This window comes from Vombatus ursinus, unplaced genomic scaffold (genome assembly GCF_900497805.2).
Source record: "Vombatus ursinus unplaced genomic scaffold, bare-nosed wombat genome assembly UNPS02014779.1, whole genome shotgun sequence".
Classification (NCBI taxonomy): domain Eukaryota; kingdom Metazoa; phylum Chordata; class Mammalia; order Diprotodontia; family Vombatidae; genus Vombatus; species Vombatus ursinus.
In genome coordinates this window covers 41,454,790-41,482,542 of record NW_020954557.1, presented here as the reverse complement: position 1 = coordinate 41,482,542, position 27,753 = coordinate 41,454,790, and the positions used below count along the sequence as shown (strand labels likewise).

At 38.6% G+C, this 27,753-nt stretch overlaps 1 protein-coding gene across 1 annotated transcript in view; it reads right to left on the bottom strand.

Moving 5' to 3' along the window:
• CHN1 (chimerin 1) overlaps window positions 1–27,753 on the bottom strand; it is a 273,107-nt gene that overhangs the window by 115,397 nt on the left and 129,957 nt on the right. Inside the window, exon 6 of the mRNA XM_027865946.1 lies at window positions 12,521–12,809. Within this exon, the coding sequence (XP_027721747.1) occupies window positions 12,521–12,809 (289 nt within the window). The remainder of the gene's footprint in view (window positions 1–12,520; window positions 12,810–27,753) is intronic.

Genomic DNA, 27,753 nt, shown 5'->3' with positions numbered 1-27,753 from the left:
AACCCCTGCCTAAAACTGGAGAAGGAAATAGCAAGCTACTCCAGTATCCTTGCCAAGAAAACCCCACAGGGTCACGAAGAGTCGGACGTGACTGAATAGCAAATTAAGGTTTACAAAGCATATATACATACATATATACATATAAATATATACATATATATATTCTTTTGATCATGGCAATAATCATGAGAGGTCCTGAAGTATCATTATCCCCATTTTATAGATGAGGAAAGGAGCAGCTAGGTGGTACAGTGGATAGAGCACCTAGCCTGAGTTCAAATTCAGCTTCAAACCCTTACTAGCTGTGTGACCCTAGGCAAGTCACTTAACCCTATTTGCTTCTTGTTTCCTCATTTGTAAAATGAACTGGGGAAAGAAATGGCAAAACACTCCAGTATCTTTGCCAAGAAAATCCCAAACAGGGTCATGAAGGGTTGGACATGACTAAAACAACTGAACAACAACACAGATGAGAAAATTAAGGCTTAGAGACAGGAAACGATTGGCCCAGCGTCATATTACTAACAAAGGGTAGAAATGGATGTCTCTTAAACCCAAGGCCAGATCTCTCTACTATTCCAAACTTTCGCTAAAAATAGATGGTACAAAGTTTCTCTAAAACTCAAATCGTTTCCTAATAGGAAAGACCCTCAGAACCTCACTCACAGCCACTTATTTTGTATACAGTTCTAATAAGCTTGATAATTAAGGCTACAGAGCTGGGGGTGTTCTAATTCAGTTTACTTATCTGTAACATAGGGACAATGACCCTTGTATTCACAGGATGAATGCAGGATCAATTTAGATAATTCATATAAAGTGCTTACCAAGTCTTAAAGTGCTATACAAATAATATCCATCGTTATAACTTCATTTCCAAGCCCATAGAAGATTAGAAGCAGCCAATTAAAAGGTGAAAAAGAAACCACGACAGCAGAGGCGTCAAACCTAAGCTCACTGTGTGCTGCCTACGACACTCCTGAGTACGGCCAGAACCAGATTAAACTGTAATTGGAAAAATACCATAAAATGTAAATAATGTTCATTTGTGATTTTCTAAGTCAATACGTGGCCCATGGGGATCCTTATGCATGGTTTAGTGCCCCGTTTTTATTTGTGTTTGACACCAGAGTGCTGCGGCATACGTTTCCATCAACTGAAAATGGCAGTTGACAGCCTGGCATCAAGTGAGAAAGCAAAACAAAAAAGCTATAAAAATGGCCTGAAGAACTCAAAAATCGTAACATTCTGGGCCCATTTTGTGCAGGGACAAAGAGATCTATGCTGAAGTTATCACTGTTACAATAGACAGTTCAATAATTAACTCTCCTTGCAGTGACTCTGAGTAATCAAGAAAAGATTAAATTATGTTCACTATACTCTGGAATAAGGGTGAGCTATTAGCAAAGAATACCATCTCTGCTTATGAATGTTTAACTGATGGAAATTCATCACCATGGTAGGAGGCAAAAAGATCCCCACAACCACCTCATCCAGGAGACAACAGGTCTGCTTGCCAAGTGGAAAGGCATAACAGTCAAGAGCAAAGCTAGTTTAAAATAACTCAGTTACAAAACCTTATAGGAAAGAATGGTGAGCAGTATCACCGAAACAAAGCAAAAAGTAGGAAGAAGCAAATGCAAGGGAAAAATAAGTCTTTGGAAAGCTTTGCATGAAATTCAAATAAGTCAAATTATCCCAAGAGATAGAACTTGAATGAACAAATGAAAAAAGTAACATCTGTCAGCATTTCTATAACAAATTATTCTCTTTGGATCCTATAATCAAATATCTAGGGCTGGAGGAGATCTTAAGAAGTCATCTGTTCCAATAGCCTAATTTAGCAGATGAGAGAACAAAGGAGAGATAGAGACACTGAGAGAAAGGAAGAGAGAGAGAGAAAGAGAGAGAGAGAGACAGACAGACAGACAGAGACAGAGAGACTGAGTGATCTGCCAAGATTCAATGAGATACTAAGGCACAATACTAGGATTCAACCCCAAGCCTCTGAATTCATTTTCACATTTCTTCCATGATACCATGTTCTTCATTAGTCACAATGGAACCATATCTCATTCCCCAAAGATGGTTAGATTATATCAATCGTATAAGTAAGAAATCTGCACTAGAAGTGATATGCTATTGAGGTAGTCAAAGGGATTGATCCTTATGATATATGAAAGAAGAGAAGATAAGAAACAATTGGAGAAAATTATGAACTAAAACACATAGATATATTATTGTAAAAAAAAGAAAAAAAGGCAATTTAAGGTTCATCAATAACTACTGAATTGTGAGCCTCTCATCTCCATATTATTTTCATGAGCTCAATCTACACATCTATCAGAGATATATGCTTGATGAAAATACGAGGATCAGTTAGGTTTTCATAAACAAAAACCACATCTTCACACTCATAAAACTGACTAAAAGTTTCAAAGAATCTAAGATATCTTATTGTGCCAACATCTAAGACTGTGTGTGATTGTTGATTATTAAAAAAAAAAAAGCCAAGGCATTTGATTTGATAAGACAAAAATGCAGTTGCTTTAGAGGCTATCTTCAAACACAATGTTTCCCATACATATAGCTTTTTTTCCATACATCTATCTTAAAGTCAGATAAGATTGCTTAAAAGATGTAGGAACAGAGATAATGCTGTTCAACAACCCTGTGATGACAAGTATCAAGTGAAGCATAAAACAGGGGATTCATACTTGCCAAAAGTGTTTGCCACTGGCATGGAAATGTCCTGTATAGCGTGCAAATGGAAAAGGGATTCCTTATAGCTGGTGAAGCATTCCAGTTGCTTCTATTTGTGGATGACATTGTGCTCATGACATCCAGTCCCAGGATACCCTAGAACCTCCGGAATGAGATCCACACCTGTTCAAAAGTGTTTATCTAACAATCCACAAAGGAAAAAAAAAAACAACTAAGAGGATAAAGAATGCCCTTTGTCCAATCTATGACATGTAGGTGGATGGACAGACCATTGATCTGATACATAAATGCATATATTTGGACACTGTAGATAGAAAAAGACCCAAACTCAAGACTGAATGGGAGGAAAAGAGAGGATAGGAGTGCTTTTGGAAAACTGCAGTGCTTGCAACTATTCCAAAGTGATTCCTGAAAGAAAAAGCCAACTTTTTAGTCTTGCGTCGATGCTATATGATATAAACCATGGAATCCCACAGTCTCAAAAGAATTAAAATTGTGTGGTTCCAAAAACACAATGAGGACATGCATGGTTGAATGCAGCCTATTATCACCAATGATTCACACACAAAAAGTAGTATAAAAGATATGATGCAGAACATGAATGACTAGAAAAATAGTTGGTCTGGTCAAATGCCAAGTATGAGTGATAACAGACAGAAAGCTTGAAAAACATACTAGTACCCATATCAGTCAATCAGTTAGTCAGTCAACAGGCAACTACGATGTACCAGGCTATGCTAAGCAGTGGGGATAAAGAAAGGTAAAAACAGTCTCTTATCTCAAGGAGTACACCTTCTCACAGGAAAGAGAACATATCAATAACTCGGTACATACAAATAATATACAGAGTAGATGGAAGGTGACCTTAGAGGGGAGACATCAGCAGCTGAAGGGGAACAGGGTAGGAAAAGGAAAAAACCTGCTAAGAGGTAAAGGTGAGGAGGAAGAACATTACAGGTCGGGGGGACAGCTAGTGTGCAAAGGCGTAGAGATGAGAGACAGAGAGCGAGAGTGTGTCGACACAGGTGCAAAGAATAGCCAAGTAGGCCAGTGTAGCTAGCCATCATTTCTAAAATAATGACCTGCTCTGAAATCTTTTTCACATGATTCTTTTCGAAGGCCTAATTAGTTTCTAAAGGGAGAGGTCTGATCAGCCCAGGAAAGACTCTTCCCTGAAATTAATTAAGGTAACAATCACACTAAGAGGAAGAACTTCGTTTAATTTAATTAATATAAGTCCTTCTTGAGTTCACATTTGACCGGCTTGAAGAGAATCCTTAAAAGAAATGGTTAAGAGGCATTGAGTGGTTTTAAGGAAAGGATTATCCAAGGTAAGTTGCTATTGTTCTGTTTGATGAATCAAAATTGTGACCTAAACTTTGTCCTCCAGTTTAATCTTTACTGTGGAATTTTGTCTTTGTTCTTAGACCTGATAAACTGTAATTAGAAAATGGCTTAGGGAAGAGAGATTTTTCAAAGCATGGATCCCAGTGTCTTTGGAGTTGTCTCTCTCTAAGCAGAGAGGCTTAGAATTCCAATAATTGAATTAACAAATCTGTACCTGGCAGGCTAACTCCAAAAATACAGATTACTGAGTATTTCTTCCATAATGAGAAGGCATGTGTGGATATGGTCTGCATTATCCCCATTGATGGGCTCATGAAACTATTTAAATATGACAATAGCAACAATAATAATAACAGCTGACATGTTGCGTTAAATTTTACAAAGTACTTTGCATACATTCTCTCATTTGATCTTTACTCCAATTCTGTGAGGCAGATGCTACTATCATATCCATTTTATAGACGAGGAAACTAAAGCTGAGATGTTAAGTACCTTAAATGTCAATGGATTTGAGCCCAGGTCTTCCTGATTCCACGTCTGTTGCTCTACCTACCATACTGACTTCCACAAAAATGGTTGAAATAAAAACAAAGTTTTGATTGTTTAAAGTGAGAAACTCTTCAGTTACCTGGAAAACCCAGCAATTTATAATAAGTTATTCCTCAGGGGCCCTGGATAGCCACCAATCTCCTATGCAACAACTTGGGCATTCAGTTGATTTCTAGGCACTGCAGAGCAGTACTGCATTGTATTTTTTAAAATAAGCAAATCATTTTGAAATAGATGCCTTGTGGGAGGCTAACCTGATGAACAGAGCAGGCTTTCTGATGCCATCTAAAATCTGGGGGGAAAGCACCTCCATCATTTTATGATGTCACTGAAGGCATTCCAGTCAGTCTGGCAGTTTTCAACGGGGCCCCATTACCTGTCAATTTCAAATTTCATGAGCCTTTATGGGATTTCTGCACTCTGGGGAGTCACAGTCATAAGTCTGAAGGAAAAAAAAACTGGAATGTTATGGAACTTGACTTTAATAAGTAAAGCTTATCTGTATAGATGACTAGTATAACAACATGTCAACGGTTGTATACATTCTTAAATTTCCACGTAAGAGTGCTTATTGCAGGGGAAGGGAGAAGCCTATAAATTATTTAGCTTGGCAAAACTTGATAGGCGTCCAAATTCATTTTGGATATCTTTGCCAGCTTGTAGGCAGTTCCTACACGTGCAATAACTTTAAATGTTGAACCACTAAACCCCAAAGGAAGATAGCATCTGTGACCCCATTAATCTCTAATCATTTCTGAAATGCAAATTAATTATTTCATATGAATGGGGTACCATTTACAGTTATATGAAGCACATATATTTCCTATAGCATGGTTTGAGGGCTTCTTTTCCAATCACGTTTCATAAATGAGTGTTAGAATCTCATAAAAAATGATTGCATTAGGGCACTAGTGCAGTATGACTTGAAGTAAACATATTATGTTTCCATGTTCACCACATGGAAAGAGAAACCATTCAAATGCAGTTCCAAGACAAATAAAAAGCAATAACTCATAAAAACTGGGCTCTGGGCCAGTCTAGACTGGTAATGGTAAGCCATTTTAGAAAAGAGAGTTTAACAGCTCATAATCCCCTCCCCCCAACAAATGGTCTAGGGTGCTAGGATTATATGACTAACCTCTCTAAGGTTTTTTCAATTAAAAATTTAAAGCTGAGGAAACGACTTGAATAGTTCCTGGAAAATCCCGTGTAATATCGGTTGACGGATATCTGGATTGACAAGAGGTTAAACTAGTCATATAAGAGGCTCTTCAATCTCAATTTCCTATAGCATAAAATTGCCAGGGCCCCAAGAGCATCCTGCTCCTTCTTTATTAACAGCTCTGACACATCTGAGCTTCCATTTTAAGGATGACCAATAGATTTGACTTAATTTTCAACACTATAAACCCCAAACTATTCACAGCAACCAAGAACACCAGAGCTGGGCAGGACCATTCCTCTAATGCCCAAAACCTGCCCTTTCTTTTACTGGAGAAGGCCTGGGTTTCCCTCTCAAGTAGTCACGGATCCTCAAAACACAGACAACCTTTGGCTTCTTGTCTGGACTTGGACTGTCCAGGAAATGTAATCCCTTGTACCTATTTCTGATCCGTCACTGGAGACACATCGGGGTCAGGTCAGAGAATAACCTTTTCCTGAACAGAGGTCAGGGTTACAGTGAAGCAAACAAATAAAACAAATAAAGAAAACGAGATGTTCAGAGCTTAGGTTACAGGTAACTAGAGTCACCTCCCCAGGGATGCTATGTTGTCTCGGGCATATAAATCACCTCATTTTTTTCTTTCTCCACATTTTTAAAATTTGCACCACAGCTGACTCCCTCCCCTAAAAGACCTGTGAGGAATTGACGGTTTATTTTCTTTTGACAGGACTTCCCATTTGTCTGACCCAGCATCAGTGAGTTTACAGATAATTGGTGGTGGGCTATTCACTCCTTTTGCCAAAAATTCTTTATTAATATATTTTGTTTTTATATCACAAACATTTACAGATTACTCGACTTCATGAAGTCACTCAAAAGTAGGACCCATAAATCCTAGAATTAGGAAACTAGGTCTCTTTACTGAACAACACCAACTCTTGACTTCAGTAAATACTTATTTGCCTACCATTGGCAATGTAATGTTCTAAACACTGGAGATATGTGGACGACAATGACAATGCCAATGAAGAAGGAGGAGGAGGAGGAAGAGGAGGAGGAAGAAGAGGAAGAAGAAGAAATCTTGCCCTCAAGGATCTTACAATCTAGTGGGGCAGGAGGAAGGATGCTGTTGTTGTTGTTGTTCAGTCATTTTTCAGTGGTGCTCGACTCTTCTTGACCCCATTTGAGGTTTTCTTGGCAAAGATACTGGAGTGGTTTGCCATTTCCTTCTCTAGCTCATTTTACAGAAGAGGAAACTGAGGTAACTAGGGTTAAGTGACTTGCCCGGGGTCACACAGCTAGTAAGTGTCTGAAATTGGATTTGTACTTAGGAATATGAATCTTCCTGATTCCAGGTTCAGCACTCTATCCCTGCCTAGGAAGGGTGATACAGAAGAAAAATAAATTACTAAAACTAAATTAATATAGGGGATAAAATAACATAGGGAAAGTTCAAACAGAGTAGAGACATGCCAGAATAACCTAGAGTAGTTGCAGGGCCAGGAGCTGAGGCGGGAAAGAAATTAGAGAAAGTGTCATGAGGGTGGTAGAATTTGAGCTTAGTTTGAATAAAGACGATTTCTTAGGCAGAGATGTTGGGGGCGGGGTGTACAGCATACAGCGGAGTGGGGAGACCATTCTCCGCATGAAGGTGATTGGTGTGCAATAAGCTTGGAAAGATGGGTTGGAGACAACTTGTGCAAGGCCTTGAATGATTTCCTTAAGAGTTTGTAAGTACTGGGGAGCCTCTGATAGATATCTGAGTAGGAGAATGACACAATCAAACCTGTGCATTAGACTTTAAGAGAAGCGCTCATTACACTAAAGCATGGCTTAGTGGAAAAGACGCTGGACTTGGAATCAGAAAGACATGGGTTCAAATCCTATCTCTGATACTTATTAGCTGTGTGACAACCATGAGCAAGTTACTTACCAATATGTGCCTCAGTTTACTCACCTCTAAAATGAGTGGGTGGTACTTGATGTCCTCTAAGGTCCCTTCCAGTTATAAAGACCCTTTCATATTCCAATACTTCTTATTTTCATTATAATATAATTAGGCTTTAAACATACTTCCCCTCTCTGAGTTGGGAGAGAGGTCCTAGTCATTAAGACCCACAGAGAATTATTATACTATACCTTTTTAATGTAAGGTATTTTACATGACTTAAGCATAGGTATTTTTATACACAGATGTCATCTTCTGTGACAGGGAAACAGTGTTTCAAGTTGATAGAAAGGTCATAATATCCCTATCCTATTGGATGCCATTGCTAAATAAACTCTATTTTTAATTAAGTAGATTTTAAGAGGCTTTGTCTGGAAGAAGCATGCAATTAAGTAAAGTTAAGCAAGTTAAGTAAGAAAAGTGGATGTAGTACTGGGGGAAAAAAGACAGCGAGACATCTGTATCTACAGCTAAGAAACTCATCAAGGCACTTATTTGGAAGAGCAGGTACAAGCCCATTTGGAGCAGCCTAGGACTCCCCGATCCGGCCCAATTACTTATGGGATGCGGACTGCATTAGAAATTTGAAAAAGCAGAAATCTGGAGATTTGCTGCGGTCTGATGCTGCATTGGACTCAGTTCTGACAGTACTTCGGGAGAAGGTTTATACTCCACATTTTCATCCTCTTTATGTTCAATTAGCAGAGGGGAGAGAGAGAGTACCAGGACCAGTCCAGAATCTCAAGCATTTCTATGAACCCTGTCACTGACTAGCTTACCTTATCAATTGACACCAAGCGAGCCAAAGGCAATTTTAGTGAAAAGAAGTAGACAAAAAAGTCTCCTTTATAAAAGTCCTGCAAGTATTTCTGGACACCAGAAATATGTGAAGGCTCTATCGTGTTTTTAAGCTTAAGGAACTCCCTCTACCTAGGAAGGTCATAACTACCTATGATGTAGAAGACAAGTCCCAAGGAGCTCTGCGAGGCATACAGGGGTTAAGTGACTTGTCCAGGGTGACGCAGCTAGTATTGCCAGAGGTGGAGTTGAACCCAGGCATCCTGCCTCCAAGTACAGCAATCTGTTTCTTTATTCCCTACATTATAGTGTCTATAAAATTGCTTCCTACAGCTCTCAGATACAAAAGCACAGAATTCAGAGTTGGAAAGCACAACAGAGGCCACTTGGTTCAGTCCATACCTGAACAAAAATGCCCTCAACCAAGTATCTGACAAGTGCCTGAAGCGCTGTGATAAGTACCTCACCCATTCCACTTTAGGAAAGTTCCTATTATTAGAGAGTCTTTTCTTAGATCAAACCTAAATTTGTTTCTGAAGCTTCTACCCATTACTCCTAATTCTGCGCCCTGAGGCTCAGCAGAACAAGACTAATCCTTCCAAACAGCTATCACAAACTTCCCTCCCCCACACTCCAAGTCTTCTCTTTATTAGGCTAAACCATGCCTATGTCTCTCAACCCATCCTCATACGACATGAATCATCCTCTGGATGCTTTCCAGCTTGTCAATACCCTTCCCAAAATATGGCGCTCAGAACTGAATACAGTACTCTAGTTGTGAGTCTGACTACAACATTATGGAGTTATTATTTCCTGAGTCCCAGAGGCTATGTCTCTCATGAAGCGCATGATTGCATTAGCTTTTCTGGCTGCCACATCACACACTACTGATCCACCTGGGACAACAGACTAGAACTCATTAAGGGCAGCTCTGTGCTGAATTATTAGTTCCCCTTTTATCTTGGGTATCAACAACGTATTAGACATTTTCGTCCTGTTCCTTCCAGGCCAGGGATAATTTTCCTTGCCAATCAATCAATAAACATTTATTAAGTATAAACTATGTGCCAAGCACTGTGCAAAGGGATGCAAAAAAGAGGCAAAACCGTCCCTACCCTCAACGAGCTTACAATCTAATGGGGGAACAACATGTAAACAAATATATGCAAAGCAAACTACAAACAGAATAAATAGGAGATAATTAGCAGAGAGAAGGCACTGGAATTAAGAGAGGTTGGGGAAGGCTTCCTGTAGAATGTGGGATTTTAGTGGGAAGTCAGTAGTTGAAGAGGAGGAGGTAGAATGTTCGAGGTATGGGGGACAGCCAGAGAGAATGACCAGAGCCAAGCGATGGAGTATTTTGTTCATCAGAAGTAAAGTAAGAGTTGAGTAGTTCTGCCTTCTCTCTGTTGTTCATTACCATCATCCCATTCATGAGTGGGAGACATTTATGGTATGATGAAAAAGAGTGCTCAATCTGGAGTCAGAGAACCTGGGTTCAAATTCTGACTATGCCACTTACTGTGTGCCTTTGGGCAAGTCACCCAACTTTTATGGGTCTCAGTTTCCTCAGCTGTAAAAATAAGATGATCTTGAAGGTTCCTTCCATGACTAACTCTATGACCTCGTCTCTTCTTTGTTCTTCCTATTACTCTTTATATAACTTCAAAAATCTTTTGTTTTTGGTGAGCTTTCCTTACCAGAATCAGCTCATTTTAGGCTTCAGTAATTCTTATATTCTTCTTATAGAATCATGCCACATCTTTTTTATTAATTCTCCATTACCTGCCCTTGCTTCCACCTTCTGAACATGCCTTTTTAAATTAAAAAGTTCACTGATTAGTAACCTGTGCATCTAGACTGTTTTGTTTTTTTTTTTAAACTCTCCTTTGCCTTCTCACCAGAACTATTTCTTTGCATCTCCGGAATTTCATTCTTAAAACCTTCCCATCTCTCTTGGTCTGATTCCTCTTACAGGTATGAAGGCCAAATGACTCAATCCGTCCTTTTTCTGAAAGTCTCATACAGACAATATACTGATGCGAGGCAGCTATTTCACTTTTAACACAAGAGAATACAAAATGTTAACCACCTCTCTAAGTGCAAAAATAGATTCTAGATCTGGGAAGGACCTCAAAAAATCTTCTGGGTTAGTCCTCTGCTTTCAGACATGGAAAATATATTAATACTGTCATATTACAGATGAGCTCTAGAAGTGCCCAAGTATCATGTAGCTTAGCACATAGTAGGCACTTAATAAATGTGTATTGAATTGAATGACTAATTTATTTCAATATAAATTCTGTTGACAATGAAAAATACAGAATATATGGGAGGACAGTTTTGAGTTTTAAAAACAAAAATGTTCAAGTTAGAGATGTACATGCCTACCCCCAACAACATATAAACTTGAACTTTTTTGTTGCCGTTGAGTCATTTTTCAATTGTGTCTGCCTCTTTGTGATCCCCTTTGGTGTTTTCTTGGCAAAGATCTTGGAGAGATTTGCCATTTCCTTCTCCAGCTCATTTTACAGATGAGGAAACTGAGGCAAAGTGACTCGCCCAGGGTCACACACCTAGTAAAGCTGCGATCTGCATCAGTTCAAGGACTACCCACACAGTGAAGTTATGAATATATGAGACATTGAAGTATGTAACATTTAGAATACCAGCACAATTACAAAAAATGTTATCATGAATGTCAGAGGTACACACGTAACTATTTTGGAAAAGTCTCATTAATGGTCTTTCATTCAACAGATGAAAAATAACCGTATGCCCTATGAAGGAACCAAGGAATCATACAAGTAAGAGAACAACAAAAATGCTTCAACAACAAACAACACAACATGGCACCAGATAACTATAAATACCACAGACTATATTTTAAAATGACTTTGGAGATAGTGTAGATACAAAATTCCATTCAGGGTAAAAATAACTTAAAACACTCAGAACTGAAATTTTCATTAGAAAATTAACATTTTCTAGCTGGGTCCTTTGAACCACGCTTATGATCCCGCATGATACGAACACCTTAGCGTAAATGGCCATTTATGTTGTTTTCATAATGTTTTAAAGGCAGAGTCCACAATCACATCAGATCTAAGACGTAATCTAAGCTAAAGTACATTAAAAATATATATGACCACCCAACAACTAAATATTTTAGACTGTAAGACTGTGAGTAAACTATTATTTGGGGGAAAGGAGTAGAAGTAATCTAAATGGGAGGGATTCAAACTTTTAACTGTTAACTTGCCATGGAATACAACAGAATTACAGAAATATTAATCACATCATAAGAATTCTAAACTTTTCTTCAAAAATTTTTAAATTGGAAAAAACAATACAATCCTAGGAGCACAGGCCTAGAACTGAAGCAAACCTCAAAGGCCATCTAGCTCATAGCCCTCATTTTACAGACATGGAAACTGAGCCCAAGGAGGCTCATGGTCTGCAAAGAACTAGGTTTCTTTATTTCCAACAGATGCTAAATATAGTTCAATCAGCCTCCAACAGGCTGACTTTAGTCATGTGCTTAAAAAAGGCAAAACAAAACTATAACATCTTGCAAAAGAACAGACCTATTTATAAAGTAGATCACACTGAGGGAAATGTAGCAGTATGTTGTCAGGTAGATATTATAATCTCTTTCATTTCTGGTATTATTGGCAGCAGCTATACTTCTTGACCAGTATGATATAATCTCCAAAAGTTATTCTAGGGGTCATCTCACCAAGAGATTTTTTCTAATCACGAAACTACTTAAAAAGTAGCCCTATAAAAAAATAAAAATTTTTAATTAAGCAAGGATTATATATTTGAACCTCAGTACCACAATAGCTAAACACATCAAGGAAAATTCATCCTCATATCCGTTTCAAAAAAGTTCTATACGTAAATGAAAAATTAAATCCTCTCCTGATAATAGTGTCTCTCTTGAAAGAAAGGAAAAAGGAAAAAAGAGCGGCTTCGTTGTAGCTTACCCTTTTCTCTGACACCCCATCCTCTCCTGTAGACTCTTTCCAATCATGTGTATCTTTCAGGGCGGGCATGTGTTTTTTGTATGCTGGCTCTCTGTTTAAAGTGGTGTATCCTATGTGCTCATAAATTGGATTTATCGTCATCTTGGCAATATATTCTGCTGCCTTGGTTTCAATATAGAGAGTAATCAATCCATCAGTCACCAGATCGTGGATGGACTCAAAACGTTTCTCCCCAACAAAGTGTTTTCCATCGTAGTAGAGCCTGAAGTTTCTGGTTTGACTTCCAAATCTGCCTCAATGAAAGGGGAAAGACGATTTTTAAGAAAAATAACCAAGTGAAGTCTCCCTGAAAGAATTAAAAAAAAAAACAACTATGGATTTTGGTGGCTTTCTCTTCTTAGTTTGCTTAAATAAACTGTGGCTAATCTCTGTGTATGGTCTGGGGAAAAAAAAAGGAATATAAAATTGAACTTCTAAACATAAATGAGAAGACTAGCAACAACTATGGAGAGGACAGCCAAATGCATGCCTACCCTAGAAGGAATGATTTGTTCTCCTTTACCCTTTTTAGTCACTTTATCATGCCTGCCTGTGGAAAAACTAGAGAGGGGACCAGAGAAGGGGGGAGGAGGAGGAGGACCTTTGCACTCTATTGGGGTTTCTCTTTATAGGCCTGTATCTCTATATTCAATTGCTTAGTTCCCTGGGATGAGAACCTCTTGAAACAGAGCTTCCCGCCCCACCTTGTCACTGATCAATAATGAAAATGGTTGCTTGTGTCAGACCCCTGCAGCTCTTCCTTCCTGCAGGGACATCCCATTCAGGGGGCAGTCGAGCTCGAAAACCAACAATAACACTGAAGTCAAACTCTTGCCAGACACCGAGCCATGTGGGATTGAATAATGGCACAAGGACATGCATTTCCTGCTTCTGTCCAGAGGCCAAAGACTAATTCTTTAGCTTGGTAGAGAAAGCTTTCTGTGCTTTGCTTGTTAAATGTTAAGTAAATCTTTGTGATACATAGGATCTAGAAGCCACGAGCTGCTTGAATTTTAGTCATTTTGGACTCTAGGAAGGAGTCTCCTTTTGAGGGCCTTCTTGAAGTACAAGGATGAGATGTTTTACCTTTAGGGGAACTCTCCTATTTACTTTCTTCAGCAAAACTCACAAATGGATCCAAGTGAATGTAAGTCTACCCCCAATCCTTGTGCAAAAAGGATGGAAGTAGGGAATGGCCATTTCAGAAGATTTCAATGCCATTCCAGGGACTCAAGCTAGGCATTCCACTCTCAAGAGTGCCACCTTGTTGGATTCCTTTAAAAAATGAACTAACCAGAAAAAAGTTTCATTTTAATACTGGGAGGTGTGTGTGTACCATATGTTACAAATACATGGGACACAGATGATGAACCAAATATAACGGCTTTTTAAGGAAACAGCATAAATAGATAAGAACACAAACTTATTCTAACAATCAACACTATTCTGGTAGAGGCTATGTACCAAAAGGGCAGCAATTAAAAATTTCTGAAAGGCTTAGATTTTTTAATGTACCCAAAACAAAGGTGTCATGCTAATAGCTATTGAAAATGAAATCCTGTTCACACAAAAGCAAAGGCAGCCAAGATTATGAAAATAGTTTTTATAATTCTTTAGGTACTTTTAAATTTTATTTTGCAAGTTAATAACAATTTAATCAAGAACTTAAAATGACTGATCGTGTGCAGATTTCTGAAACATCATTTGTTTCCTTATGTTTGGTCCTTAAAAATAGAATCAAACTTCAATTACTCACAATGTAATTATCCAAAATTACAATCTTGAGCCACCATACCTCCCCCAGTCCTCAGAATGGTTCTTCCATCATCTAAAGAAGGTTCAGGCATGTTCTTCTAATATCAAGTTTAAGGTAAGACTAAGAAATATAAGAACGTAGACCAGCCATTGCTGCTAAAAAGAAAAAAAAAGCAAATGAAAAGAAAAATGGATTGCAAAAACAAAGAGAAGAGTTTCTAGATTCTATTGCTTCCCTTCACAAGCATGACATTATTCTGAAAGCCCTTGGTAAGTCTTGGAGTACTTGTATGAATGTGAGGTATCATCATTATAATAAGACGTAGTTAATAAAAACTGTCTGAGATTCTTTGTAGAAAGAAGATGGGACTAGAAGCTAGAAAATCTGCATTTATGTTACCATTCTGTAACTTACTAACTAGTCACTGTGGTCATGTCATTTAACCAATCAGTTTCCTCTTCTGTAAAATGGTAATGATAACAATACCTACTCTGTCCATCTTACAGGGCTGTGTGAGGCTCAAATAAAACCAAATAGAGGAAAGTGCTTTGAAAGTTATAAAGTGTGTACGGTATTATGATCACTTAAGTGACTCTGTGAAAGTATTTTATCACTTTTGAATTATGTTGCTATCAGGTAATGGAACACCCTCATGAATTAAATGTGGATAAAAATATGAAGTAACTTTGAAAACTAGAAAATTAAAAAACAGAAAGCCTTTAGATAAAAGACCATCATTAGTTAGGCCTCTGGGCAAAAACCAAAAGTATTGGTACCACTAAGTCCTTTTATATTCTGAATATGTTCTGGAGCATTTTAGCACATGAATTCACACATATGCATGCATATATGCATATTTACACACATATATACATACATATATATATATGGATAAGTACTAGAGCTGTGATTTCACCAGTATAAGAACTTCTAAGTGAGAAAATTCCCTCTAACAGTGTAGGTCACTTGTGTGTGTGTGGTTGTGTGTGGTTTGTCTTTTGTTCTTGAAGAGGACCATGACATCAGGGAGATGATGACATGACTTGCATTTGACTTTGATTTGACTGAAGGAAGGCTGTGCAAAGTCACCAGCCTCATCTTCTCCTCCAGAGCCATCTGAATCCAGTGGCCATCAGGATGACTGTAGATGGCCTAGGATGCAGTGGGAGGTAAAATTACTTAGGCAGAGTCATACAAGCAGTATATCACCACCCGCACACAAACATACCCACATATTTTGTCTCTCTCTCTCTCTGTCTCTCTCTCTCTCTCTCTCTCCTCTCTCATGTATACATTTGTGCAGATGAGTAAATTTATAACATTAATTTAAACTTCTTGCTAATCACACCTGCTTTTAATATAAATCTCTTCTAAAATTGTTTAATTTGCACATCTGAAGAACTAGGTATTTATCGATATTCCCTGAATACTCTACAAGTACATAGCTTGCGACTCTAGGCTAAACTTTGATGGATTTATGATTTCAACTAGGTAGCTAATAACCATACTGATGCATATTACAATCCCTCCATGCTTTCTAATCCCATGTCATTCTTTCCACCTATTTTCCATTCAAGATCTAGCCAATAAAATGGCAGCCTTCATCTGGTTTAAACTTTCAGTATCAAAGCAACCTGGGATTTCCATTTATTATCCTTCACTCTTGCTACAGGACTGGCTTCCTTGGTGAAATCTTTGATGAAGCTTCTCACATGCCATCTTTCCACTCTTTGGATCACCCGCAATTTTGATTCTTCAGAAGTTTCAGTCACATGGTATCATTGGGAAGTGGTTGGAACTGAAAAGACTGAAGCTCCGTGCAATTTACGGCACGTGATCTGAGCTGCTTTCTTATTCCTAGTCAGCTCTTGACCCAGCTCATTGTTTGCGTCAGATGAGGAAGACAGACAGACGGAGGGATGGATGATAGATCTGGATGTTATGATCTTACCTTCTCTGAACCTCTCAGTTAGTTATTTGACTATAAAAATGATTTCTGCTCATAGAGAACTGATGGTTAACCTTCCCCCTCCCTCATGTTTTTTTAAGGGTACCCTTAATGCTTACGTAAAACATTCTCATAAAAATGTTATAGAAATGAAGAAGTAGACATGTAGGTCTGTAATTGCTAAAGTATTCTTGGTCACTTTCTTGGGTAAGAGAGTGCTGTTAGAAGAACTGATTTTTACCTTTTCTATTAAAAAAATTTTGTTGGGACACTAATTCATTGTTGGTGGAATTGTGAACTTATCCAACCATTTTGGAGAGCAATCTGGAATTATGCCCAAAGAGTTATTAAACTACCTATATACCCTTTGAACCAGCAATACCACTACTTGGTCTATTTCCAAAGATAATTAGGGGAAAAGGAAAAGAAACTATATGTCCTAAAATGTTTATAGCACCTCTCTCTGTGGTGGTAAAGAACTGAAAATTTCAGGGATGCTCATCAACTGGGGAATGGCTGAACAAGTTGTGGTATACAATTGTGTTGGAATACTACTGTGCTATAAGAAAGGATGAGCTCAATGATTTTTAGAAAAAAAAACATGGAAAGACTTGCAAAAAATAATGAAGAACGAAATGAGCAGAACCAAGAGAATATTGTATACAGTAACAATGATATTAAGAATGATTGAGCAAATAAATTATTTTGACTATTAAAAATACCCAAATAAACTAGAAAGGACATATGAAGAAAGATTCTATCTGCATCCAGAGAAAGAAATGATAAATAGAAGTATGTATAGAATAATTTTACATCGATCTATCTATATGTAGCCAGGCCCAGATTTTTTCCTGACTTCATCACTTTAAGGGACCTTGCCATTTCGTCATATGTTATATCCAATACAGGGAAAAAAGATCACTATAGAAACACAGAAGATCTACTTCATTTAACATCTATTTGATGTCTTCCTTCCTGGCTCACTTATAAATGCTCTTGGAATGATATGACTTAACTGGCTCTCTCAGCAAGGTCCCTTATTAACTTCAAAGTACTGAGAGTTGGAAAGACATGGAGAGATTAATTGAAGATGATCACTCCTACTAAGGAGTTCACAGTCTAACATGTAGGACAACATGCAAACAAACATGTACAAACAAGCTACATATAAGATAAATTGGATATGAGGAGACAGAACATTCCAAGCATAGTGGATAGCAGGAAAAATGCCTAGAGTTGGGAGCAGAGTCTTGTTCAAGGAACAGCAAGGACGTCACAGCCAACGTATTGCAGAGTATGTGGAAGAGTATAAGGTGTGTGAAGACTTGAAATTTGGATGGGCAAGGTATGAAAGATTTTGAATGCCAGAGAGAGTATCTTATATTTGATACTAGAAGTGATAGCAAGCCACTGAAAATTACTGAATACGGGATGACATTGTGAGACTTGCACTATAGGAAGATCCATTTGACAGCTTAGTGACATCCTTAGTAGAAGATGGCCTGAAATGGGGAGAGATTTGAGGCTGGGAGATCAACCAGCCTGTAATAGTCCAGGCACAGGATAATGAGGGCCTACACCAGGGTGATGGCTCTGTCAGCAGAAAGAAGTGGAGGCATACAAGAGATGTTATAAAGGCCTTGGTAAAAGATTGTATTTGGGGGTAAGACAAACAAGTTGAGGATGACATCAGGGTTGTGAACCTGGGATAATGGTGCCCTTGGTTGAAATAAGGGAATTTCAGAAGGAGGGCAGTATTTTGGGAGAAAGAAAATGAGTTCAATCTTGGACATGTTGAATTTAAGGTGTCTACAGGACATCCAGTTTGAGATACCCAATAGGTAATGGGAGATGTGAAACTAGAGGTCCAGAGAAAGGTTAGGCTGGACAGGTAGAATTGAGAATCATTAGCATAGAAATGAACTTGGGTTTCCTGGGAGAATAGTGGTCCTCTTAGCAGATACAGAAGTCCAGAAAGGGGGAAGGTTTGGGGAAAAGGATGAATTCTGTTTTGAACATGATGAATTTGAGCTAACTATAGGACATGTGTGGTACAGTATGATAAGCAATCAGTTAGGGTCTGCCTTACTGTGTGGTGAGAACCCAGTTGAGATTAGCTAGCATAAGTTTATAGAGAACCCAGTCAGCATAGTTTTGTAATTATCTCTAGCTCCATTCAACAGAATTTCAATGTGTACATAGTTTAATTACTTTGACTTGCTGGGTCATTGAATAAAGATTTTACATTAAGAGCACCAACATGGCCTATGAACTATATGATTCTTAGCACTGTTTCCTTTCTCACCAACACTGTGAGTGCAGAAAGGGGCTATAAAGGACCAAGGGCCATTTTGTGTTTTAATTGGTCGCGTGGGTTGAATAATGGTATCCCCACAGCTGGCTTGGTTGGCTAGAGAGTGGACACCATCAGTCATTGGGTCAATATCTGAAGGTTTTCCAGCCTGGTATGAAAACTTGGGCTATACCCCCATAATCTCTGAACCAGGGTCACCTCCTTGACAAGGCAAGGCATCGAAGCAGGACATTTATTTAAAATTCTTCACACAGGGAAACATCAGAAATGCTCTCTTGTTCTGGGAAATATAAAAAAGAAACAGTGTGACTTAATTAATTTTATTATCAATGAGCTTGTGGTCCTACTCTATGTATTTCCAGGAGAGATTGGTACTTATGAGAAAGACTACCAAAGCAATGCTTTTACACAACTTGAAAGTCACCACATAATCTTCTTAAAATTCAGCGAAGTATACACTGATGATGATAATATATAATCTGTAGAGGATAAAGACATACCCTAAGCTTCTTAGCTTCACAAGCATAACCCAAGTTTAACAGTCCCCAGGAAGCATTACTGAAATTTGATGGAAAGGATAGCCAAGTATTACATCATACTCTACGATCCAGAAGACGAAACTGTCTTTGTGGAAATGGAAACGGCATAGCAAGGAAAAATGCCACACAACTGAAAATGACTCAAGGAGATCAGACCATATGACCAAAGCAAACAAGCAATCACAGTTTAAAATAATTCCACAACTTTAGATTTGTTATTAATCATACCCATCAGCACTGAGCTCTGGTAAAACTGTTTAATTTGCACATTTAAGGAGCTGGGAGTACATTCTCTGTCCCTGAATGTTCTAATACATTCCTGGGGGCTACATTCTAAAAATCCCTCAAATAGGAAACTTCATGGATAGCGTAAATGTGTATAAGAAAGAAGGAAAATGAGACAATTATGGACTAATAATAGTAAACATTAGCATAGTGTATTTACAATTATCTCATTTGAGCTTCACAGCAACCCTGTGAGGTATTTCATGATCATTTCAGGAGGAGGGATTATTATCCCCATTTTACAGATGAAATAACTGGGGCTGAGAGAGATTAAATTACTCGCCCAAAGTAATACAGCTGGTACGCATCTGAGGCAGGATTCATAGGCCTGTACACTTAGAGCTGGAAGGGACCTCTGATGTCATCAATTCCAACTTCCTCATTTTATAGATAAGGTAACACACAAAAAAAGGTAAGGACTTGCACTAGATCATGGAGCAGGTAAGTTTCTGAGGCAGGATTTGAACTCATATACTTCTAATTCCAGATCCAGTGATCTCTCTGCCTGCTGCACCACTTAGCTCCCTCTAGCCTCATTGAGGAGTCCCTTATCGAAAACATGAAGACATGAAGACATGAAGACAAGAAAAAGAGGCAGACCAGTCCTGTAATCTACTCTAATAAGCATTTACTGAGCATTTACTATGTGTCAGGCACTATGTTAAGCACTAGAAAAGGGGGGAAAAAGTCCCTCCCTGCCCTGAAGGAATTTCCATCTATCAACATGTAAAAAGAAAATAACAATAGCTATCATAGACATTGCAAATATTATCTCTTTTATCCTCACAATAATCATGGAAAGTAGGTACTCTTATTATCTTCATTTTACAGAGGAAGAAAATGAGGAAGACAGTGAGTAAGTGACTTGCTCAGAGTCACATAGCTAAGAAATCACATAGTTAAAGCTGGATTTGAATTCAGGTCTTATTGACTTCAGGTCTGATGCTGTATCTGCATGGTTATAATAAGTACATTCGTGATCATTTGAGGAAGAGAGAGAGAGAGAAAACTAACAGGAGGATCAGGAAAGGGAGTGGTTAATAAACTGAGGCTGGAAGGGAGTCAGGGATTCTTAGTAGTTAGAGGAGAGAATTAGGAGTAAATGCCTTCCAGCATGGACACAGCCTGTCCATGAGACCACAGATGGACAGTATGAGCTTGACTTTGTTATTAAAAAGAATGCAAGGCAGCCTTCCAGCATTGGGCAGGCACACTAGGGAGGATTTAGGAAAAGACAAGGATGAGAATTGCACAGCATAATAATGTGTGGAAACTCAAGTGGAAAATCACAGATCCTTCACTGCATCAAACTAAGGCCAGATTGATCTTTTTTTTTCACCCCTCTATCTTCTCCCTGTCTCCTTTCTCCTCAGGTCACAGGTACTCAGAGACCTCAAGCTGCCCCCAGCTTGTTGTGTCAAGACCCCCATCCACTCTGGCCTACTGTGCCACCTCAAAATTTCCCCTTCCACCCTCTGCTAAAATTGTTTTTTTCTCTGTACTCAGTAGCATTTGGTGTTGAAATTACTTTCTAGTTAAAATAATTCAGATTAAAAATATCAATGAAATTTAACCTCAGAGAGTATTTTCATTTTGACAGAAGAATTTCTTAACCCAAAGGAGTCTCTAATTTTTAGAGTGGGGATGTGGAGGAAAAGGGGGAAGAATTTTAAGGAGGGAGAGCCTCAAGCCAATGACTTAACACCAGTCCATCATCTACCTAATCTTCAGCTAGGAACTCAAATACAGGGATAAGACAAATCACTGCAGTCACATACTGTTCACTTGGTCCTGACCTTTTGAGGACTCAGAAGGATAAAAAAAGGCTGCTTGGGAAAATACAGAGTTGGCACAAAAACCATCAGAGGTTCCTGAGGGTAAATGCTTTAAGCATCAAAACTAATTTTATTTTAATCAGATTTGGGGTGGAAATATGTCAGAGGTAAGACCTACAACACTCAGCTCAACTTATAAAAATTTATTGAACTTGCAATAAATTTATGGAGAGGCAATCTGGTGGAGTGGAAAGTGAACTGGACCTGGAATCAGCATAGTGGGGTTCAAATCCCATCTTTGCCACTTATTAGCCATGTGACCTAGCGCCTCAGCTTCCCAATGATAACAGCTAACATTTATATAGTTCTTTAAGGTTTGCAAAATGCTTTACAAATATTATCTCATTTGATCCTCATAACAATCATGGGAGGTAGGTGCTATGATTATTCCCATCTCACAGAGGAAGAAATTGAGGCAACAGAAGTTGTGACTTGCCCATACAGTTAGTAAGGCTGGATTTGAACTCAGGTTTTTCTAACTCTAGGACCACAGCTTGCTTCTTCATCTAGTTTCCTTGTCTATAAAATGAAGGGATCAGACATTTCAGTCATTTTTAAGTCATGGCTGACTCTTTGTGACCCCATTTGGGGTTTTCTTAGCAAAGATACTGGATTGATTTGCCATTTTCTTCTCCAGCTCATTTTACAGAAATTTACAGATGAAAAAACTGAGGCAAGCAGAATTAAGTGACTTGCCCAGGGGATTAGATGAGATGGGCTTTAGGGTCCCATTCTGTTCCAAATTTATGATCCTCTCCATGTACCTGGAATGTATGTCCCTTTCAGAATCTTTATACTTTTCCAAGGCTGAGCCAAGGAGTATTTGGGAAGCCCTCCCTGGTCTCCCCAGTTGTTAAAACTTTCTTCCCATCCTATTACCTTGCATTATACTTTTCTGTTTATATGTCAAATCCACATGTAAGCTCCCTGTCATCAGGTTCTGCCTAGGTTTTGTCTTTATATTTTTAGTGCCTAGCACACCTATTAAGTAAATGCTTAGTATGCTTTGGATTTACTATATATATATCCTATACATTGATCCTATATATGAAGAGCTAGGTATTGAGCGGAATACAAAAGTCAAAAAGGCAGGTTCTCTGCCTTCAAGGAGTTTGTGGTACATTGGAGGGAGATAAAATAGAGTGAGAAAATACAGAAGACTTATAGAAAGTGAACTTTTTTTTTTGGCAAGGCAATCAAGGTTAAATGACTTGCCCAGGGTCACACAGATAGCAAGTGTCAAGTGTTTGAGCTGGATTTGAACTCAGGTCCTCCTGACTCCAAGGCCAGAGCTCTATCCACTGCACCACCTAGCTGCCCCTGAAAATGAACTTATTTTAAATGAGGATAAGGAATCTTCCCCTACAGGGAGATAGAATGCGGTCCTTTGGAGCTCAGGCTTGTGAGACAAGACTTAGAGGTCATTTTAGCACGTAATTAGCCTCTCTTGGATAGGATCTAACTTGAAGAGACCTTATATGGAATTCTGCCTTATAGCAGATGATGTTATAATAGGATTGCAGTGTATTTGCTCATGTGCCAAAAGGAGACATCTTTTAAATTGGTCAATTTTTGAGGGATAAAGAAGGGGGACAAATTTAAAAACAATTCTTTGACCAATGGTTTACAGAGTGAGCTCGTGTATAGTTTCCCAGGGGCAAGTGGGGAAGACTGCCTTTTCCGTCTATGTTCCTATTCAACTGTGTTCTCCTGAAGGCCTTGCACATAATCATGTTGGCAGTAAGGTACTATCAACCCTGACAGTTTATGCGCTCTAATATGATGTGAGCTCTCCATTATATTTCCATATTTCTAACTTCTTAAGAACATTCTCAGACCTGTTTGTGAACCTGCTCTAAGGGCTATGGCTACAGAGGCTGCTAGCAACATCTAAGCCCTTTTCTAATTGGACATAAAACTGAAAATCTAAAAAGGTAGAATCCTCTCCTCTAACAGTCCTGTAAAGACTGTTCTTGTATTGTGTGTAGTCAAATGAAAAAGACTTCATACAGAAAAATATCAGGAGGGAATAGAGGTAGTAGCTGGATGTTTCTCTATTAGGCATTCAAACAGCAGTTGTAAGAAAACTACATACATGCCCAGGGAGACACAGCTTGGCAGAAGACATGGAGAACCGGCCTTAAATTCAGGCAGTTGGTTATTCAATACCTTTCCCTAACACCGAATAGCTATAAGACCACAGGCAAGCAGTCTCTTAACCTCATTGCCCCTAAGAGCTAAGACTACAATTTATAGGAGCTGCCCACCTTATGTATGGGAGTTCTAGCATCCATGAAATTACAGATCCAAAAAAGAAGTTCATTTATATATCTATACACCATGAATACAGACACACACCTTTTGCCTTATATGTGCACGAGTACATATAGCAAGACAGAACACAAGAGTAAGACAAAGAGGGTGCACCTTTTCTTAAGTCTTCAGAGCTCAAATATGACTGTCGTCATCTTTTTACCAAACATTTATGGAGAAGGCACAGAAGTGTACTAAATTTTATAAAGTTCTGTAATCTGATTATACAGGTTCCCTAGACTGAAGGAGTTTACCCGCCTATGGGAAGATAAAATGAAGAAACAGAAACATATGTCAAAAAGCCATCACTTCAGTACTTTCTTGAACTCTTATATCATCAGTTTCTTCTTTCCGTACAAATGGCAACACGTTCCCCCTTTTTTTTAAATTGGTCTGACAACTTTTCCGTATTCTTTCATAGGCAGTTCCCAGATTTCTTCTAAGAGGCAGCTGGTGGTGGTGCAGTGAATAGAAGGCTGGATCTGGACTCAGGCAATTGGAATTTAAGTCCTTCCTCATATATTTCCTAGCAGTGTGACCCTGGGCAAGTCCCTTAACCTTTGATTGCCTCAGTTTCCTCAACTGTAAATGGGGACCATATAGCATCTATCTCATAGGGGTTGTTGTGAGGATCAAATGAGATAATATGTATTAAGTGCTTTACACAATCCTTGGCACAAAGTAGATACTTAATAAAAGCTCGTTCTCTTCCCTTCCCTTAGATCCTTCTTAAAGGAACCACCTAATGTGCTTCTCTAAAGATTTTCCATGTACCAGTGCAGCACGAGACTACTGTCTATAGGTCACTGCTTCTTTTTACTATATGACCAGCCCACTTCCTTTTCCATTCACATGTTATCTTTAATGATCTTCTTTATTCCATTTATTGTGTATATTATTACTGGAAATATGCTGTAACCTGCTTAGCCCTTTGGGTCACACACAACTTTAATTCTTCAGAGTTCATGATGAGTCAAGATTTACAACTGTACAAACCTGGAGAACATTTGAGTGAAAGGGAGAGACAAAGAGGGAGACAGACAGAGATAGAGAGAGAGAAAGAGAGAGAGAGAGAAAGATTGAGAGAGACAGCAAAAGAGGGAGAGAGACAAAGACAAAAAGAGAGAGAGAAAGAAAGAGCGACAGAAAGAGAAAGAAGAGGAGAAAGAGAGCCAGGAGAAAGAAAGAGGAAGCGTTTCTAATGAGGTGGGGTGGTGGGGTGGGTGCTTCATGGGTGTGGAGCATTGCTTATAATGTCAGTTTTTTTTTTCAGTTTATTGATCAGTTTTGCTGATTTTTTTCTTCTCCCTCTTCTTTTAAAAAATTTTTTGTTACTGAAGATGGTTCTCTGTAAAGGGAGGAGAGACACAAGGGAAAATACAAAAGATATAAATACATTTTTTAAAAGATGGGTTTCTGTGCCTTATAGCATCTTGTTATACGTCACTAAACAGTTTTAAGTGGTATCAGGGTATCTATTATGCAATTGAGTCATAGCTGTATATACCACTCAAAGATCCCAAAGAAAGTCACCACTAGAGAGCTTTCAAAGGGTTTAGAGTTGGAAGAAAGAAACTTAGAAACCATATAGACAAGCCCCTTCATTTTATAGATGAAGAACTGAAGCCAAGAAAAGTAAAGTGACTTGTCTAGAGTCACAGTTAGTTAATATCTAAGGTAAGATTTGAACCTAACTCTTTTTGACTACAAGGTCAGCACTCTATCCACCACACCAGGCTATCTTTCTTAGCTCATAAAGGGCAAAGGGGAAATCTTCCTTAATACCCCACCCCCACCCCTAGAGTTCAGAATTTAAATTTATGGCCATAACTTTAGGCCACTTAATAGTTTATCAAATCACTTATCAAAGAACACTTAATTAAATATAAATTTGTCTCCTGCCATGATCAAAGCAGGGTACAAAAGGACTCTTCCTCCCATGGCCTAAAGGAACACATTGCTGAAGTTCCTTGTGTTCTAGGGAGGCAAATGATGAAGAAAACAACATTTAAAGGAGAAGATAAGTAAATGAATCTAGTGCCTATTGGTGATCCCCAGTCATCAACATATTAATTTGTAGGTGTGCAGAAACTATTTTATTCTGTTTATTTTTCTGTTTTCTTTATTAAACACCCCTTGTATTCCATGCCCCTTGTTTTTCTTTTTACCTGAAATTCATTCCTCAGTGAACATGCTACATATTATAGGGGTCAATTTCTTCCCTACAGATCAACAAAATGAATTTGTTTTCTCCAAAGTGGTACTATACTAGCAAACAGAAAAGAAAGGCTAGGATAATCGCCTTTGAATTGCTACTGCTGCACATAATTACTACTTTCTCGAAAGAATGTCTGTTTTCTCCAGCAATCCCAGGTTTGGGTTTTCATTTTTTAAAAAGCTGTTTAATGCTGTGCCCAGTTGCAATTCAGTTGGATTATAAAACGAGTCAGTCCCAGCTCCCAGCTTCAAATCAGGAACAAAAACCCTAAATACCATCCTTTCCATTTTTTTTTTTTAGGATGTGAATTGGCACTTAAAAAAAAATTCTGTCTAAATGTACAAAGTAATGAGAAGGAGCAATAATGAACAGCCTTGGGAACTCTGCAGAGCTGACCATAAAGCAGGTCTGATCGAAGGCCAAAGAATGTGGAAGCGCATTTTCAAAGAGAAGTTTTGAGAGAACAGCTGTTTGCTGTTAACAAACAGAAAACAGAACATATACAAGTCGCCCTTCGAAATGAATGAGAAAACGCTAGAAGCATTTCCAGCAACCCAGACAGAAATCAATTGATCTGCTGCCTTCTAAGAGTACAGAGGACCTGAGGTTTGCATCCTGGCTCAGCTACTCCCTCGCTAGATAGCTCTGGGATGGTCATTTTTCCTCTTCTAAAATGAAGGGGCTGGAGGACCAGAAAGCTCTCCTTGAACACTAAATCCTGTGAATCTACCACTGAAGTTACAAATAAAGAAAGGATGAAGCTAAAATACAATAGCTTTATTGATTTCTTTATTTAAAGAATGTTATAAAATCATCATATCCTTAGGAAAAGAGGAAAGAGTCAAAATATAATGGTGTAATCCCACACCATCTGAAATGCCTTCTTATAAGAACCATTGGCAGATAATAAGGCTTATCAGAGTATAGACTGATACCTGGAAGAGGGACTGTAGAAGTCCCCTTGTCCAACCCCCTCATTTTATAGATGAGGAATTTAGGCCTAGACAGGGGAAGTAGCTTGGCCACAGTCAGAAGGATAGGTAGTACCATAATAATAATTATAGCTAACATTTGCAAAATGCCTACTATGTCCCAGGTACTGTACTAAACACTTTACAAATATTATCTCATTTGATCTTCACAACAACCTTATGAAGTAGGTACTATTATTCTCTCCATTTTACAGCAGAAGAAACTGAGGCAGACAGAGGTTAAATGATTTGTCCAAGATCACACAGCTAATAAGTATCTGAGATCTAGATTTGACCTCAGGTCTTCCTCAATCCAGGCTCAATCTTCATTGAGTCATCTACCTGCCTATCACAGGGAACCCAGTTCCTCTCACTTGAGGGGCAGCTAGATGTCACAGTGGATAGAGCACTGGGCTGGGAATCAGGAATCTGGCCTCAGACACTTACTAGTTGTGTGACCCTGGGCAAGTCACTTAACCCTATTGGCTTCAGTTTCCTCATCTGTAAAATGATCTGGAGAAGGAAATGGCAAACCACTCCAGTATCTTTGCCAAGAAAACCCCAAATGGGGTTACAAAGAGTCGGGCACGACTGAGAAATGACTGAACAACAAAACAACAACAACCTCTGCCTTGAAATCCAGTACTCCTCACCCTGTACTAGGGTTTTTCATCTAGAGAAGAAGTGCTATAATTGGTCACATGTAACACTGAAATGCTTTTGTTTCTCTGAGAAACTGGCATTACAGTAAGAGGCTGCCACACATTCTAACTTGCTACGAAATTTTGAGTGGCAAAACACGAATGTTTTAAAATATCAGAATGTATAATGATATTTCTTAGCTCTTTTGTAAACAAACCATGCTGGGTCGATGAAAAGTATTCTACCTACAAAGCAAATGTCTTCAACTGAGAACGTGTTTCTTTCTCTCACGGATAGTTTAACCTGAATCAGGCTTCCATCTATCCATCCATCCATCCATCCATCCATCCATCCATCCATCCATCCATCCATC